Source organism: Etheostoma spectabile, chromosome 5 (genome assembly GCF_008692095.1).
Source record: "Etheostoma spectabile isolate EspeVRDwgs_2016 chromosome 5, UIUC_Espe_1.0, whole genome shotgun sequence".
Taxonomy (NCBI): Eukaryota; Metazoa; Chordata; class Actinopteri; order Perciformes; family Percidae; genus Etheostoma; species Etheostoma spectabile.
The window spans coordinates 23,313,945-23,330,048 of NC_045737.1; the positions used below are offsets into that span (position 1 = coordinate 23,313,945).

General features: G+C 42.8%; 1 protein-coding gene across 8 annotated transcripts in view; it reads right to left on the reverse strand.

Moving 5' to 3' along the window:
• Positions 1-16,104, reverse strand: part of ncor2 (nuclear receptor corepressor 2) — a 118,846-nt gene that overhangs the window by 25,847 nt on the left and 76,895 nt on the right. For 3 of the 8 annotated variants that reach the window (XR_004332245.1, XM_032517276.1, XM_032517275.1), the window contains exons 21-39: positions 14,563-14,683; positions 13,781-14,078; positions 12,789-12,836; positions 12,297-12,461; positions 11,998-12,134; positions 11,665-11,764; positions 11,394-11,501; positions 10,544-10,647; positions 8,159-8,309; positions 7,823-7,972; positions 7,579-7,671; positions 6,206-6,423; positions 5,566-5,911; positions 5,261-5,464; positions 4,557-4,808; positions 2,805-2,957; positions 2,434-2,700; positions 2,118-2,304; positions 1,492-1,985 (exon numbers count right to left, since the gene is read on the reverse strand). Coding sequence is in view for 7 of the 8 variants with exons in the window: in XM_032517276.1 (XP_032373167.1) it covers positions 1,492-1,985; positions 2,118-2,304; positions 2,434-2,700; positions 2,805-2,957; positions 4,557-4,808; positions 5,261-5,464; positions 5,566-5,911; positions 6,206-6,423; positions 7,579-7,671; positions 7,823-7,972; positions 8,159-8,309; positions 10,544-10,647; positions 11,394-11,501; positions 11,665-11,764; positions 11,998-12,134; positions 12,297-12,461; positions 12,789-12,836; positions 13,781-14,078; positions 14,563-14,683 (3,596 nt within the window). In the remaining variant the exon portion in view is untranslated. The remainder of the gene's footprint in view (positions 1-1,491; positions 1,986-2,117; positions 2,305-2,433; positions 2,701-2,804; positions 2,958-4,556; positions 4,809-5,260; positions 5,465-5,565; positions 5,912-6,205; positions 6,424-7,578; positions 7,672-7,822; positions 7,973-8,158; positions 8,310-10,543; positions 10,648-11,393; positions 11,502-11,664; positions 11,765-11,997; positions 12,135-12,296; positions 12,462-12,788; positions 12,837-13,780; positions 14,079-14,562; positions 14,684-16,104) is intronic. The other 5 variants (XM_032517280.1, XM_032517277.1, XM_032517279.1 and 2 more) reach the window with 5 other exon arrangements.

Below are 16,104 nucleotides of genomic sequence, written 5' to 3' on the forward strand. Positions count from 1 at the left end.
GTGTGTGCGTGTGTGTGTGCGTGTGTGCGTGTGTGTGACTGACAAGCTACTTCAGATGAACTATTTGCATACACATCAAGCAAGCCTGGCTTTGACAAGAAATGATGCTAAAAATGACTGGTTTTGCATCAGTGACTCATAAATGAAGAAGTCACAGAAAGTCACTTTCTAACAGACATACTCAAGACCATGTTTCCGCACTGAACAGATTAAAAAAAAATTACAGTAATGTAATGAATACTCACTTACTCCAAGATAGACCCATTAATGGTTATCCATGAATATATAAAATTATTGGTGAACCATTGTGGGAGCCTATGAGCCTACTTCAAGACCAATCAGTTGTCACTTGCCTTACAGGCTTGTAATATATACACACACAAAGAAAATAACAAAACAAAAATCACATTCCAAATGACTGACAAACTCCCAGAGGCTTGATTGATAGATGTGTGGAGTGTTTGGCATGTGTGTAAAAAAATTATTAACAAAAAAACATCAGCATAAATTACAGTGAGCCATAGATAGGAACATGCAGAGATTTCTTATTTTTTTGGGGGGGGTAGAAGCTGCAGTACCACCCTCCCCCCGGATGGCTGAACGTCTTCCATGTCTCTACCCTTTCCCACCCTCCTCCTTTGCAACACCGGTGCTCTCTTGGGACCCCAGGGAGTCAGTTTGGTGGTTGGTAAGGCTGTCAACGAGGTTTAATGAAAGGGACTGTCACACCAATTCTCTATTCCCCTTTAGTCATCTGGGTTACATGTGGTCACTGTCCAAAGTAGTGCCCAGTCCAATGTGTTTCTAGTAGGACTATGAGTATCTACAGGAAAGACATGCAGTAGTGAAGTAGAGCCACCGCATGTACAAATTGATAAGTGTTTGAATTACAGGCAGTCTCATCAACATGGGTTATAAAAGCCTCCTGCAGTGAACTACCTTTTTCAGTGTCTAAAATATTCTTGTCATGCCCGCTTGCATGTGGTAAAATATTCTGTTTAAAGTAAGCAGCCGAATGGGAGGGAGGAGGGGTGCCACATGTTAAAGTCACATCCTTTACGAAAAGAAAATGAAAATAAGCAGCAAAGGATGTTCTGCCTTAATGTCCCACCATATTTGGCTGTCTTAAAATGACACCTTAAAGGACACCTAGGATCTTCTCCATGGAAATTGACATGTTGATTTGTTACTATTTTATCAATGCGCTATCAAAGTTGTAAAGTGCCTGTTCTCATTTAATTTCAGCCAGTCAGGTCCAATTTGGACAGGCTAGAGGTTTAGCTTTCCAGAGGGCACCCTTGGTGGTCTTTAAGTTTGTAAAGAAAAACTAATAACTGCAAAAAAGCAAAAAAGTATAGCATTGAAGGGAAAAATAATGTAAATGAATTGGGCGGATTTGATAATGCCAACCACCACAGCGTGCAATAGGCCACAGACTGACGGGGGAGGGTCTGGGTGATGAGGGGGACCCTGGGATCCAGAGCGTCTTACCATCAGTGGCGCAGCTGGCAACAAGCGAGCCCGTCTCTGCCATCCCCGTTTCACAAGAAATTTGACGCATAATAATCGCGTTTATGAAGTTGGCCGCAGTCATTGTGGTCTTACCGAGTGCTCGGAGCTCTTGTTCCTGAATGGACATCGGTTTGTTTTGAGTCTTTTCCCTACTAGGTGTACCGCTTTCTCCACGGCCAGGGTTATCCGACTGGGGAGGCAGTAGGTGCTGGGGCCGGCCTGAAGCCGAGGGATAGGAACCTGGGTACATTCCTCCTGGGCTGGGGCAGGACAGCTTAGGGTCAGATTTACTGGAGGGCCCGTGCTGGTCCTGCACGTGCTTAGGTAGACCACCTCTGGCTTTGCCTCCATCGCGACTCTGCTCTTTGGCTCCACTTGAGTCCATGGCAGGTGGGTAGGCCTCAGGGGGCACACCTGTCCTTTGGAGGTGGCCAGGGTAACCTTGGTAGCGGGCCGGTCCAGAGGGCATGGACCTGGCAGGTCAAACAAAACATGCTTAGTATACAACGCATCAATGTTCTTCCTGCTGTGAATGCTTCTGTGATATTTGCTCGGGTAATTATCCCGAGTTGTTAATTTAAAAACAAAACTAAAATGCAGTTTACCGAAACACAGATGGGCTGGAGTGTTCGCTGACAGAAAGACTCTTGCCCCCAGTGTTGTGCAGGACACTTGGCCTCTGCTGCACGTTCTCCTGGGTGCGAGGAGACACTGGGGAATGCTGGTGGCTATACGTTTGGGAGGAAGGTCTCACACTGCTGCTGCTGCTGCTTGCCAAGCTGTGCTCTGTACCTGAAAGGGACAAACAGATTCATTTCACATTTGCATTATTCTTTTATAAAACTACATTTGTTTTGCCAGTATTTTACAAGTTAAAAGTAGCTTGTACATAAAAAATGAAAAACCCTATCTTCTCCACACCTGGTCGCCAGATTGGTGCGTGCTCCACATTTCCAAGAGACCCGCCCTTCTCTCTGTCACGCTCTCTGTCTCTGTCTCTCTCTCTATCCCGGTCCCTTTCCCTTTCACGGTCCCTCTCCCGCTCTCTCTCTCGGTCGCGTTCACGCTCCCTCTCTCTCTCTCGTTCTCTGTCTCTGTCTCTCTCCCTCTCTCGGTCACGTTCCCGGTCTCTTTCACGCTCACGTTCTGAAGATGTGCCTTGCATCTTGTTTATGTGCGAGGACCCAACTGTGCAGAAAAAGATAAACAGAATGTTTCTTTTTTATTAAAACGACACAGGGTGCAACATATTTAATCTGTAGGTGAGTTTGCTTTTGTAAATTGAATTGTACCAGGTGAGATGGGGGAGGTGGTGTAAGGCCTGCCAGGGAAGGTGGTGGTCCCCCCGGGAATGTACGTGATGCGATCCATTGGGGAGCCGGCTGCCCCTGCAGAGGGAGGGACCAGGACAGGTAAGTGTGGCACCTGAGAAAGATCGATGATCCCTATGGGACAGAAAGAAGAGAAGGGTAAAGGAAACCTGATAGCTGGTTCAGATGTGTTTTGATTTAGGGGATAACAGGTAATTAAAGCATAACACTGCATTCTAGTACGGGTCCACATAACAAAGGTAATTTAACAGGTAAGTCTTTACCACCTCATTCAAATGTGGAAAATGTTAAACCAACACAAAATCAGGAAAAAAATAAGTGAATGTTTACAAAGCACTAAAATGAGAGAATACAATTAAATCTGATTAGATTCTTTTTTCTAGGTCACTAATGACTGATGCAAGACGTGTTCCTGTAAATACTTGCAGTTCGGGGTTGCTATTGTTTGATATCTCATTCAGTATATTTCAATATAATGCTTACCCACTGATTTTACAATTCAACAACTTTTCAGCAACTTACATGCATTTCAGTTACCTTGATTTATACATGTGATTTATAAGGACAAATGGATCATAACTGCTGTTGCAAGTTAGATGTATTTGAGGCTTTGCCAATAGGGCTGGGCAATGTTTAAATCATTACAATATTAAGAAGGATATTTTCCGATAATGATTTCCAATATAACAAATGTATGCAAACTGAAGGTTGAAGCAGAATTGTGGTCCACTCTTATGCCTTACATGAGGCTGCACTTCAGTGACTAATTGTTAGTTTTAAATTAAAATTAGCATGGAGTCGTTAATTTGGACAACGGAATTATCATATAATTTTTATTATTACTGCCCAGCTCTATTTGCCAATATAATTTGAAGTGACTCAAGACGACAACCAACCGTCAAGACGATTCCTTCTCCAGTAGCTTCTAATTACCTGTACCTTAACTGCTGCTTGATGCATCACACCAGCTGATTGCCCACAACGTGTGCCAGACAAATGCCACCCAAGCTGGGCATGCAACATGCAGCTTAAGATAAAAATCAGTAACAATCAAGTAACACAAAAATACCAAGAGCTTATGACAATGGCTACATAAAAATGTATTCACTATATCCAAAGCTGAATCCATCAAAGTTTACAACCTTTTTAGAGAGCATGATACAGAAATACTTGTCAATGAATTATCCACCTGAGTTGAGTGTGAGATACAAGGTTAAGTAGGCCACAAAACAGTAGGGGTGTGCAGAAAAAAAAAAATCAATTAACATTCATGAATGGATTCAAGCTCTACTGATTCAAAATTGATTCTTAGAATTCCAAAAAATACAAATTTGTTTTGTAATGGCGTGTATACTATCACAAGGGAAAAGTAAATACTGTGAATCGCTTTTTAATTGAGAGTCGTTTTTTATTCGAAAATCGATTTTGAATCAAATCGTGATATTTTCTGAATCGTGCAACCCTTATGAACAGCACTGCCCTTCTCCATGTTTCAGCCAACAGGTGATTCTATATCAGTTTAGGAAAAATAAACTCTGCTGTTGTTTAGTAATGGTAAGAGCTCTAAGCAACCTCCACATGTAGGTACAGCCCACTCTGTTTTGAGTTTACTGTTATTCTGTTGAAAAAAGATTTTCACTTTGCCAAATATCTTTAAAAGCCAATGTGAACACAACCTTAAACAAATAGTGTTGTCAAGTCAGATAGCCTTACCACGTGGGGCTGCTGAGTAGGGCAGAGGAAGGGGCTGGTCTCGTGGAGTAAGGCCCCTCAGCAAGTCTGAGCGCTGGGCGGCCATGGCAGCAGCTGCAGGCCACTGATGCATCTGCTGGGAGGTGATGTAGTCATTGAGCAGCGTCTGGCGGTTCTCCAGGGCTGCAGTGTCAGGAAAGCTTCGAATGAGGTAGGGGTAAGGATGAGGGTAGGCCGGGTTGGGTGCTAGATGACGAGGCAAGTAGTATGCCGCTGTGTATGAAGAGTAAGAAACGTCTGTCAGGAAATGTCTGTCAGTCATATTGGACTAAATAACCAGCTATAATGATTATAGGCCACATCAAGGTTTTCACTTATTTTTCTTGATTAGAAGTCTTCTCAAGACTGTTTGGGCATGTACAGATCTGTGCTTGACTGACATCTTCCTCTCTCTACAGTTTGTTTCCGTTATTTGTTTTGTTTACCAGAGTCCTGTACAATGGCACTCTCACTGCACCGATACATAAGTCTCAGCAAGGCTGCATTTTCTTAAGCATGGATAAGTTACAGTAGGCCTTTATGATTATGGATTTTGGAGACGGATTTTGGTGATCTCACATAACCACCAGCAAAGCTCAATCCAACCTCAATTTAGCAGAGGTCTGATCAGGTCAGAATAATATTAAAACTTTAAAATATATATTAAAATTTTACTGTGGCTTTACCTGGGTCAATGGGGATGCCACGGGGCAGTGAAGCAGGATCAAAGGCTATGGGGATTTGACGGTAAACATCCGCAGCCCCAAGACCCTGCAGCAGACGCTCATAGGTCTGTTGATCTGGAACCCCTTGGAGTGGTGATTTGGTGGCACTCATTTCCCTGGGAGTTGGTGTGGCTTTGCGCTCTTGAGAAGGATTCTTACTGGAACCTGGAGTCAAAACAAGGAAACAGAATTGAATGCACAATCTTGGGGTGAACTATCTTGTTCACAATTATTTCAGCTGTCTTGACAGTATGAGATTTACCCACCGTCATGCTGCCTTTGGCTTGCCTCCCTGGACAGAGGGGAACCACGGTGCGAAGGCCCAGGGTAAGGGGCCCTCAAGGCGCCCTTGTCCTCGTAGCCCACTGGACTATGATGGGTCTTGCTTCCCTGCTCTGACCCCAGTGTAAGCGGAGAAGAGCGGGCAATCGTGCTAGCCGTACTGACCACTGCGCTGGGCCGTCCTTTTGGTGCCTCTTCGTAGCGGCCCCTCTCAGCACGCATCTCCAGGTGGGAGGTTGCATTGTGGTAGGAACGTGGTGAACTGGCTATGATGGAGCGGACATCATGACGTTTACCTGAAGCAGCTGCTTCCTGCTTCATGGGTGTTCCCTGAAGAGAAGCACAACAGGAATAAAATCAGATAAGTGTAAAGAGGGCGAAACAGGTTTAGATAGCCTCTGCATGTGTTGCTAGCATGTGTGTACTGTATTCTTCACTCTTTCATGTTACTAGATATAATAATGATAACCTTGACTACGATGGAATATAAACTGTTTATTAGCTCAATAGCATGTGTTTACAACAGCATGGCTAACACCAACAACCGAAGCTAAAGTTACCCACACTGCATCAGGTGTACCTCTACTACAGATTTAATAGTAGCCCAAAATACACAACATGTACCTGTGCTATGATGCCCTCCTTGGTAGGCTGTCTCAGCTCCTCTCTAGGAATGAGGTGGATGGAGCGCCCAGCCTCCTTCACTGTAGGCACCATGGCCTCTCTGCCCTTCATTGGGTCGGAAAGTGAACCGGGCCCACGGGGTGGGGAGCCTTCTCTCTTCATCTGCTTAGCCTCTCTCCTCAGGTAGCCATCCTGAGGGTCCAGATGACGAGGTATACCTGAAATCCCACAAAAATTATGTCAATTCTTTTCTTCTTCAAACAAGAGCAGGCAGCATATGACATATTTTTCTCCATAACATAGACAGAATGGAACTCAGAGATGGAGAAACAAAGAGACATGAAGAAATTAGAGCTGGGTGATTTGGAGGAAATCAAGTATCAAAATATTTTTGACAAATACAGTACATCAATGTCGATATTGTCGGTTTGACTATTGATGCAACAAAATATTTACATAATGAGATTTTAAAAAAAAGTCATCAATAACGTGGACATAATGACTCATTGTGTAAAGGCAACTTATATAACAGCTGGTAGGTTCAAAAAATTACATCATTTAACGTACTGTAATGCAGCCTTTAAAACCAAGAAAAGTCAACACTTGTGTGATATTTGGCCTCATATATAGATATATAGCCCAGACTTAAAAGAAATGTCCTGATAGGGGTAAATCAGCTCAGCTGAACCAGCAGGGCCTCTGAGAGCAGCTTAATCCCCTATTGTCTCTGAGCAAGATGAGACAAGATGGCTATGTAACTTTACTGTTGTTTGATAGATAAATATTTATATTAATATGAAATACTCCTGCCAGCGGATTATTTCAGAAAACAATCTGTATCTTAATATTATTTGCTGGAGCTCTGCTGAGTGAGCAAAACGGTCGGTTGAAGCACAATGAGTGATCACCTTCAGGAAAAACACAGAATGGATACAGAGGCGAAAATCGATACTAAAAACCATTATCTTGCAAGCAGAGACATTTGCATTCAGTTCAAAGAATTAATATGTGTGCAACATTTTGCACACATGTTGACTTTTCTGACTCTGACTGACTTTCTCAGTCATATTGTGTGACTTTGATCTGCTATGCATATAACCATGAATTATTCACCCTCTAAGCTTTGATTAATAAAACAATATCAGCCTGTTTCTGTTCTTGTGTCATCCAAACCCACATTTAGATTGTTCTTTAATGTACATTCAGCCAGAGATCAGATTTAAACATAAATGGTAAACACAGCAGAGGGGGAAAAACCTTGAAGGAAAAATGTTTCCCACCTGAATGGAATGAGAGTTAGATTTAAAATGAATACATTTAGAAAAAGAACAGAAATTCACATGTTCATGTTTTATATTGAGGCCTCATCCTACCTTGTGAGATGGAACCACGGATGTGATGAGCATCCTTGTAAGGTGTGTGGTGTGGACTGTCCCTATCATGAGGCATGGCTCGACCAATCAGACCTAGGGCGGAAAGTAGTAAGACTATGGTAAATTATTTCATCAATAATGTAAGCTGAATGTGATAAAATAAGGGTGAAACTGGATTTTATATGGTAGCAGTTGTTGTACAGTTGTGCGGGAGTGTCAGACTGTTAAATTGGTCGTCTCTTACCTTCACAGTTGGCAGCAGACAGTGAATCCCTCATAGGCAGTCCTCTAGAGATGCCTCCCTCCATAATGTCATAAGGACGCTTCAGGCCTAGAATTTCCCCAGACTGCCCGGGGCCTCGGCCCTCATCTTTAGGGGGCTGAGAAGGAGGGCCTACAGATGACAGAATTGTTTCTATAATTAGGTAAATTATATCTCTTAGTTCAGGGATGGTACTAAATGAGTTCTAATAACTTGCATTAATGACTCAAGGTGCAGTATTGGGCCAGATCTAACGCAAAATGAAAATAATCGTTAGCCATGGCACAAAATATACTGTAGCCAACCAGATGTACTCACGGTCGTATGTGAGAATGTGCCCACTTATGCCCTCATAGACCACATGGCCTTTAGACAGGGCCTCATCCCGTTCCCTCTCAGCTCGGCTGGCGCTGTCCTCTGTGATCAGGCGGGTTATGGTTCCCTTATAAAGCACATCAGCCGGTGTCCCCTGTGGCCAAGAGAGGAGACATAACACCACTTTATCATCACAGTTTGCGGCAGTGGCTTTTCCTTAGTGAAAGTCTATATATAGTTTATATAGTTTATTTGACAAATTGTAGCGAGGACCTACAAGAGATTGAAGAGACAGCCTTGACTATCAGTAGCAGCCATTTACATACGCATTTCAGAACCACATCTACATTCCAAAGTCACATAAGATCAAGCCTCTTTCTCAGCAAACCAACTTAAACTTGTCTTCTCAGGCAGCACCAGGCTATGTAGCATTCCCTCCTCGCTAGCTTCCTGCACAGGCTTGCGGCTACCAATAGCAATGCCCACATACAAGTAAGGCTAAGGCGATTGGATGAATACTGTAAAATTCACTCAATACAGCCTTTAATAGGGATAAGCACTATCATGAAACATTACAGTGGATAAGAGACATTTTAAAGCACATAACCAATGCTGAACTGAAAAGAGACTCAAATATAGCTACTAACTAACGGTTCATTATAAAAGCCTGTCACAAAATTAGTTTAGAAAACAGCTTCTAAGGGCTTTTAATGAGTCACAGTGCAGGTACAAACAACCTTAATACTATAATGTTAAAGATAGTATGAGTGACTGGGAAACGTCTTTGTTTTTCTTTTCATGATTGTCAAAATGGATAACTGGAGCCAACTGTAATGCATTTTGTTAAATACATAAAGTGTATTCTGTTTCTTGAATTTTTTGTGCCCCAGAAAGAGTATGTCTTACAATGGTGTGAAATTACAATGTTCCAAAAAATATATAAATAATAAACAAAGAAACATAACAAAACACAGCTGGGAAATACAAAGAAGTACTCTGTGAAGAAGCGGAGGTGTAACAATAGATGACAACAGGCTTCAAACCCAGAGTTACATCACTCGTACCCTGAGTATGAGTCATATTTCTACACTGCTTGAGAGCGGGGGTAGGCGGTTGAGTAGGAGAGGCAGTAGTGCCTGAGATCACGTTTCTTGTCTATTGGTTGCAGCTTTTCCAAGAAGACTGCTAAAGGTTGGAAGCCAAGCTTTTAAGGTTTCGCGTAATGGAGGGATTTGTTTACAGGATTGAATGGCCCTGACCAAAACAATCCACATCTATTCCCTAAGAAAGTGCAACATTGCCAAATCTGCTTGTTAATCTAGCTGCAAGCTAAACAAACAAATGAGCTGTCCCTCTACAATGGCAATGATTATACTTTATCACTTTCACCTTCTTGTTACTAATTCATCATGGTGGATAACAGCCCCTTCAACACTCGCTTACTCGTGTATGCCAGTGGGATGTGATATTACAGTGAGCATATCAATGACTGGGTTTAGCCAGAGTCAAGAGTGAATAGATAAATACAAGAGGGAACAGACACGGTACAGTGTGTACCTGTTGCTAGGGTGACAGGGCCACTCAGCGCTGTGGTCATGTTAAATTACGAGTGTGGGATGTCTGTGTACCAGAAACATTAGATGCTCCTACCATAAACCTTAAACACAGTTTAACAAAGAGTCAGTTTCAGTTCACCATTTGCATCTATTAGCCTCTGAACAAATTCACATTAACCCGAGTGTGCCGCTTCTGCACAGTGATCTGAAGGGAAAAACTGGGCCAAGTAGCATCTTATTTATTATAACAGGTCTCTCCTAAATCTACATAACGGCTCACTTGCAGTGGTTCATTTTTAACAACATATTCAAATCAATTTCAGAGGTTGTTCAGGGGTTCTCCAAATAAAGGGGAACAGAACTGGTTGCCAGTATTATGTTGTAATGCACCACTCAAATGTGAACACTGTCAGCAGAATATTTGAAAACACTCTCACGTTCAAATTGCCACAGCCAACATAGCAACAACAAATTGCACATATGGGAGATTAAAACACCAGTTGTCCATTATAAAACTAACAGCCTAAGAATTTCAACAAAAAACACCTAATAAATACACAAAGCTAAAGCTAATTACTAAAAGTGATTTAAGAAACACGTCTAAACCAATAGATACATTTTCTGAATGTTAAGTTACTTGAGCTCAGAAACATATCAAATTTGGATTGACTTAACTCATTTGATTCAAGAGTACACCGTGCAGCTTAGTTATGTAGAAAAAAATAAGTATCGACAGCAAATCTCTACTGGGATTGTCAGAGAGAGAGAGAGAGATTAGGTTTAAGAAGGACCAAGGATATAGACTCTCAGTACTTTGCTGGTCTGAGCTCACCTGAGTAATGGAACCCCCTCGGTAGGAGATTGAGGAATCTGGATGCATTCTGGTCCCTGGGATACCTTTAGTGATACTTCCCCCCTGAACAGCTGGAATAGAACCTGAAAATATAGTATGTAAATACAGAAAGAAAGGAAAGCAGTATTAAGAGTAGTTAAAGTGAAACACATTGTTAATAATTGGGAATAAAGGTTTGCAAAAAGTTCTGCAAGGTTGGAAAAGCGAACATGGGAGCACGGTTTGAATCAAAGTGAATGCTACAGGTTGTTTCGATCACTTTTTCTGCTTGCCGTATAAAATGTATTTAAGCATGGCTTTATTAAGTTCTCCACATGTATTTTAAAAAAGGAATACTTTGTTGAAGCACCACTGGCAGTAACTACAGCAGTGAATCTTCTTGAGTTTGATCTACTAGCATTGCACACATTGGCTGGGAAGTTTCTCCCATTCTTTACATCCTCCCAATCTCTGTCAGATTAGATGTCAGTGAACTCAACTTCCCACACATTTTCAATTGATAAGATTTAAGTTTAGACTGGGCCACTCAAGTACATTCAGAGACTTGTCCTAAAGTCACTCCAGTGTGGTCCTTGCTGTGTACCTCAGGTCATTGTCATGCTAAAGAGGTTAATCTTTTCAGCATGACAGCGCTGAACAAAACATGGGAAAACTTATGATTTTACTCTGTTATTAGAGGCAGTAGGGCATCTTGATTGATGGCAAAAAAGCCTAAGCGTTTTTCAGGACGCATTGATATTCTTTACCCATGACATAGGAGAAGGAAAGACGCAGAAGCAAAGCACCATGTGGAAATCAAATGTAAGATAAGACAAATTGAGCCACCCACCACGTCCAGCAGCACTATCATGCGGCGAGCCCTGGGTTGACATGTCAGCTTGAGAGGACAAGCTGCGAGGCGACAACTGTTCCTGCTTTATCACGGGGAAAGGACCTGCTGTTTAGTGCATAAGAGTTTGGAGAGACAGTAATGAGGAACACATGTCTATGGTGATGCATCAGACTTTAATATTAGCTGTGATGGGCGTGGTAGAAGTGGATGGCAACTTTCAGGAAAGAAAAATTAAAGTGTACTGGTCCCTACACACAATTGTACTCACCCACTTTCCTCTGATCCATCCAGGACAACCCCATCTGTGTGGGGGTCATCTTCCCATGGTCCAACCCATGAGCTGGGCTGTGCAACTGCACTGGCGTGCCCTGAAGAAACAAGTATTTGGTCATAATGGTGATATACAGTATCATTGCTCAAGTGTAAAAATAAGTGTCAGATTCTATTGTTATATTGTTTCTTATTCATGCCTTACTATTTATTTGGTGGATATCTAAGTGAGCTACTAGGATTGTATTGAAAATGACAATCATTTTAAATTCCATGGTTTCTGTGTGCAAACTAGAAAAAAGTCCTGGTTTTCATTTGTGTGGTTCTTTACCTGTGTGATGGAGCCTCCTGGCTTGGTGGAGGAAATGAGTGGCGGAGGCTCTGGCATGGTGACGGGCCTCACTGCTGCTAGTCTCCCACTGTCCTGTGGCAGATTAGGAAGTGAGGGGTGGCCTGTTTGCTGGTACGCTGGAAGGCAGGAGAGATTATGAGATTTAGATTTGACCATTTGAGTTTTGGCAGAAGGAAAAGTGGAGGCATTGTTCAAACTTTCCCTAATACAATATTTGATATATCTAACAACTGAGGCTTTTAAGAATACAAAGACCGAGGAGAACAGAAAAGACTCACAGTTGAAGTGGAGCAGATGCTGGTCGTGACTGATCTTGGCCATGTCTCGTGGGGACATAGGGTAGCGGGACAGCACTGGTCGACCCAAGTTGGAGGTCCTCATGTCGTCAGGGCCCAGTGCTTGCTTCTTGGCTTCACCGTGCGGAGAGAAAGCCCGGGACTTTTCTGCAACAACAACACATAGAGTCAGGGCCAGAGCATTGCACTCAGCTAGGCCTCCACTCATCCAAGAATCTGTCCCTCAGCCGCCACTCACTGTTGTCAACAACATCAACACCAATGTCATTGTTGTCTAGAGCATAGAGAGCCCCTTTGCGATACTTCCCAGCCAGGGTGATATCACCATTAAATTAATACGCCAACATACACAACAAGCCACTGCTAATCATTATTGTAAAGTACACAGTAAAAATCCAACAGAGGAGGTGATCACCCTGTGGTGTGGTTAAGGTGTAATTAAAAAGGGAATGGTGTGGCAAGGGGTGAACCTACTTAATCCCTGCAGGAGGGTCAGTAACCACCTCTCGTTGCCTTCCAGCTCTGAAGGGACACAAACACACCACAGATCATCGCATCCTCACAGACTTTTCTCTCTCACACAAAAACATGCAGAAACTACATAAACACTTATCTATATTTACCACTTGAAGTGACTTGTGTATTGGCCAACAGCCTAATGCTAGTCAATAGTAGCTACCATGTAGCCTGCAAAACTGTCTACACCTGCCTCTGTGTCAGGCACTGTATAAAGAGCTGTTTATGCCATTTCTTTCTTCTTTTTTTTAAATGCGTAAAAAGGAGGTTGCTGTACTTTTCACAGATCACAGCTGGTGTGCCCAGTTGATTATAAAAGACCTGTCTTTGTCTGGACTATAGCTAAAAGTCTTACACTGTGATTCCCATGCCACATGATCACAGTAAGTGCACTAAACTAGACTATATTCCCTTCTGGGTCAATAGCAATACCAGATCATTTATCAGTTCCCTCTACACAAGTGTCCCAGAAACACTCTAATACCCTAAACACTAGAGAACACAGACTCAAGGTTAAAGCATGTAGCAAGGACCAACTAGTAAAACTAGATCAAATGTTGCTAAAACTGCAGAATATGCAGCACTTTCATTAACCTTCATTTTCTTTTTAACATGATTCCTCATTTACAATGCCAATCTTCTTCTCTTGATTCCATGTACCCACTTTAAAATGGACAACTTTAGCAATTTACCATATTACACATGCATACCTACAGCTGGCAGACAAGTAATATTAGAGATCATACCAAAAGAAAATGATGGGAAAAAGACAAATACTGGAAATTGTGAGAGGGGTTCCTATATTTGTAACTTTTGCAGCTTACATCCTATACTTATCTACGTAATATATGACTGAAGTATTAACATGACTGGTGACTTAACAGATTTCTCAGCTACTGTGAGTCTGTAGGCAATAAAAGTTTTCTTTGTCATGATGGAGGTGTGCGTACCATCCTTGTCGCTGGTGGAGGGGCTGTGCAGGTGAATCCGAGGACTGCTACTGTGAAGAGCCTCCCTGTCTCCGTCTGCCTGCGAGGTGTATGGCTGCTGCTTGCCTGGCTGGCCTGAAAGCTGCTGCTGCTGTTGATGCTGCTGCTGTTGATGCTGCTGCTGCTGCATTTTGACCTCCTGAGAGGACTCCCCATGAGCCATGGTGATCTGTTGCTGGTACAATGCCAGGGCGTGGGGTGGCAGCACTGCCTTACCACCTCCACTCCGCTGACTGCCCTGCATTGAGGCTTCTGGCATCTACACAAAGGATGAAAGGGAAAGAAAAAGGTTACAATCACACCACCCGCATAAAACAAGCCCACTTCTACCTGACATTTGACATATGGTTAGCCACATACAGTATCAGATAAACATCATAGCTAATCAACATATCTTGTTTCCTCGTGAGCTAAAATATCCCTAATGCTTGAGATCAAATTTCTTCTCCACAAAGCAATCTATCCCATCATCCAGCATCTGGCTGGCTTATTTTATACAAACATGACTTGACAATTCCACCTGCTATACTGTTATCTCTGTAAGCAGAGAGACAGGGATGGCATTGATACCACTGTACAATAGTGAGAGAGCTGGGCAAATCAGTTTTCTGTTTCAAAACACCACCAGGGTCAAAACACTTTCCAACGCTGGAAAAGTTGATATGCTCTTCACTTGACTGTTGTGTGATGTATGAGGGGAAAAAAGGAAAAATACACAATGAGAAGTTCAACTAGGGACTCACAATAGGTGGTATAGCAGCAGCCCTCTGTTTGAGCTGTTTCAGGTCCATGGGCTTCTGTAGTGTGGAGGATATGACTCCATCATGAGCGTAGTTCAGAAGACTTGGCCTTGGAGAAGTCATTCTACACACATAGAGACAGAAATAAGTTAGTGGCTTCTCTTGTTGGCTTTGCTTGCTTGATCCCAAATACAACATTGCATTAGAATTTTTCTGAAAATGAGGGCAGAGGTTCTGATTATATTTCCACGTGCCTGCCTTCCCATTCCCGCAGGAGACAGGCACAGTCACAAAACCTCACTCACTGAACTATTTAAGTATTCAAAATATAGAGAAAAGAAGGAATAAATGGGATACATGGGACAACATTAAAACCTCCTTTCTAATATTGTGTATGCCCCCCCCTTGTTTTGCCCAAAAAAGCTCTGACCCATCATTAGCAAGACATTAGTAGCATATTCTTTAAGTCCTGTGAGTTGCAAGGTGGGGCCTCCATGGATCGGACAAGGCCACTGCCATCAGGCAATACCTTTGCCACAAAGGGGTGTACTTGGTCTACAACAGTTTAGCAATGTTTTGGGTAGGTGGTACGTGTCAAGTAATATCCACATAAATGCCAGGAGCCAAAGATTCCCAGCAGTGCATCACACTGCTTTCACCGGCTTGCCTTCTTCCCATAGTGCATTCTGGTTCCATCTCTCCCTCCGATAAACCATAGTCCAGTGTTGACACTCACATACCCATTGTAGGTGCCTTTGGCCGTGGACAGGGGACAGCACAGGGACGCTGAATTGTCTGCGGCTATGCAGCCCCATAATCAGATAGCTGGGATAGGCTGTTTGTTCTGACACATGTCTATCATAACCTGCATTTTTGTGGCAGTTTGTGCTACAGTAGCTCTTCTGAGGGATCAGACAAGAAAGGCTAGCATTCGAACCCCAAGCACATCATTGAGCTTTTGGTGCCCATGGCCCTGTTGCCGGTTCACCACTGCACACTGGGTTGTCTAGCCAACACAATTGTCAAAGTTGCTCAGATCCTCACACTTGCTCATTTTTCCTGCTTCCAACAACTCAGCTTCAAGACCTACCTGGTCACTTGCTGACCCGTTTATCCCACTCCTTGACAGGTGCCATTGTAATGAGATAATCAATGTTATTTGCTTTATCGGTCAGTGGTTTTAATGCTGTGGCTGTTTGGTGTACGTAGGATGTGTGTTGACAGAGCTTGAGACTGTGGAAACAAATTGCAAATAAAAATCCATATCCATGTCTCACACATCTGTTGAAAGCACACACTACACTCTGAATCACAGACAGACAGACACTTTAATGCACAACAAAACAAAAGTGTATATACACATGCACAGCGCACACACACATTCCCTTTGTTTGCTTTGGCAGAGAGGGCTGCTTTTTCCCCCGGGTCTGCCAGTACATGCTATCATGGAAAAAATTTAACAAATACCGTGCAAACAAGACTAATCACTCCTCCCATGCACTTTGACACCCTATTTTCACCCTATTTTCACACACACACACACAC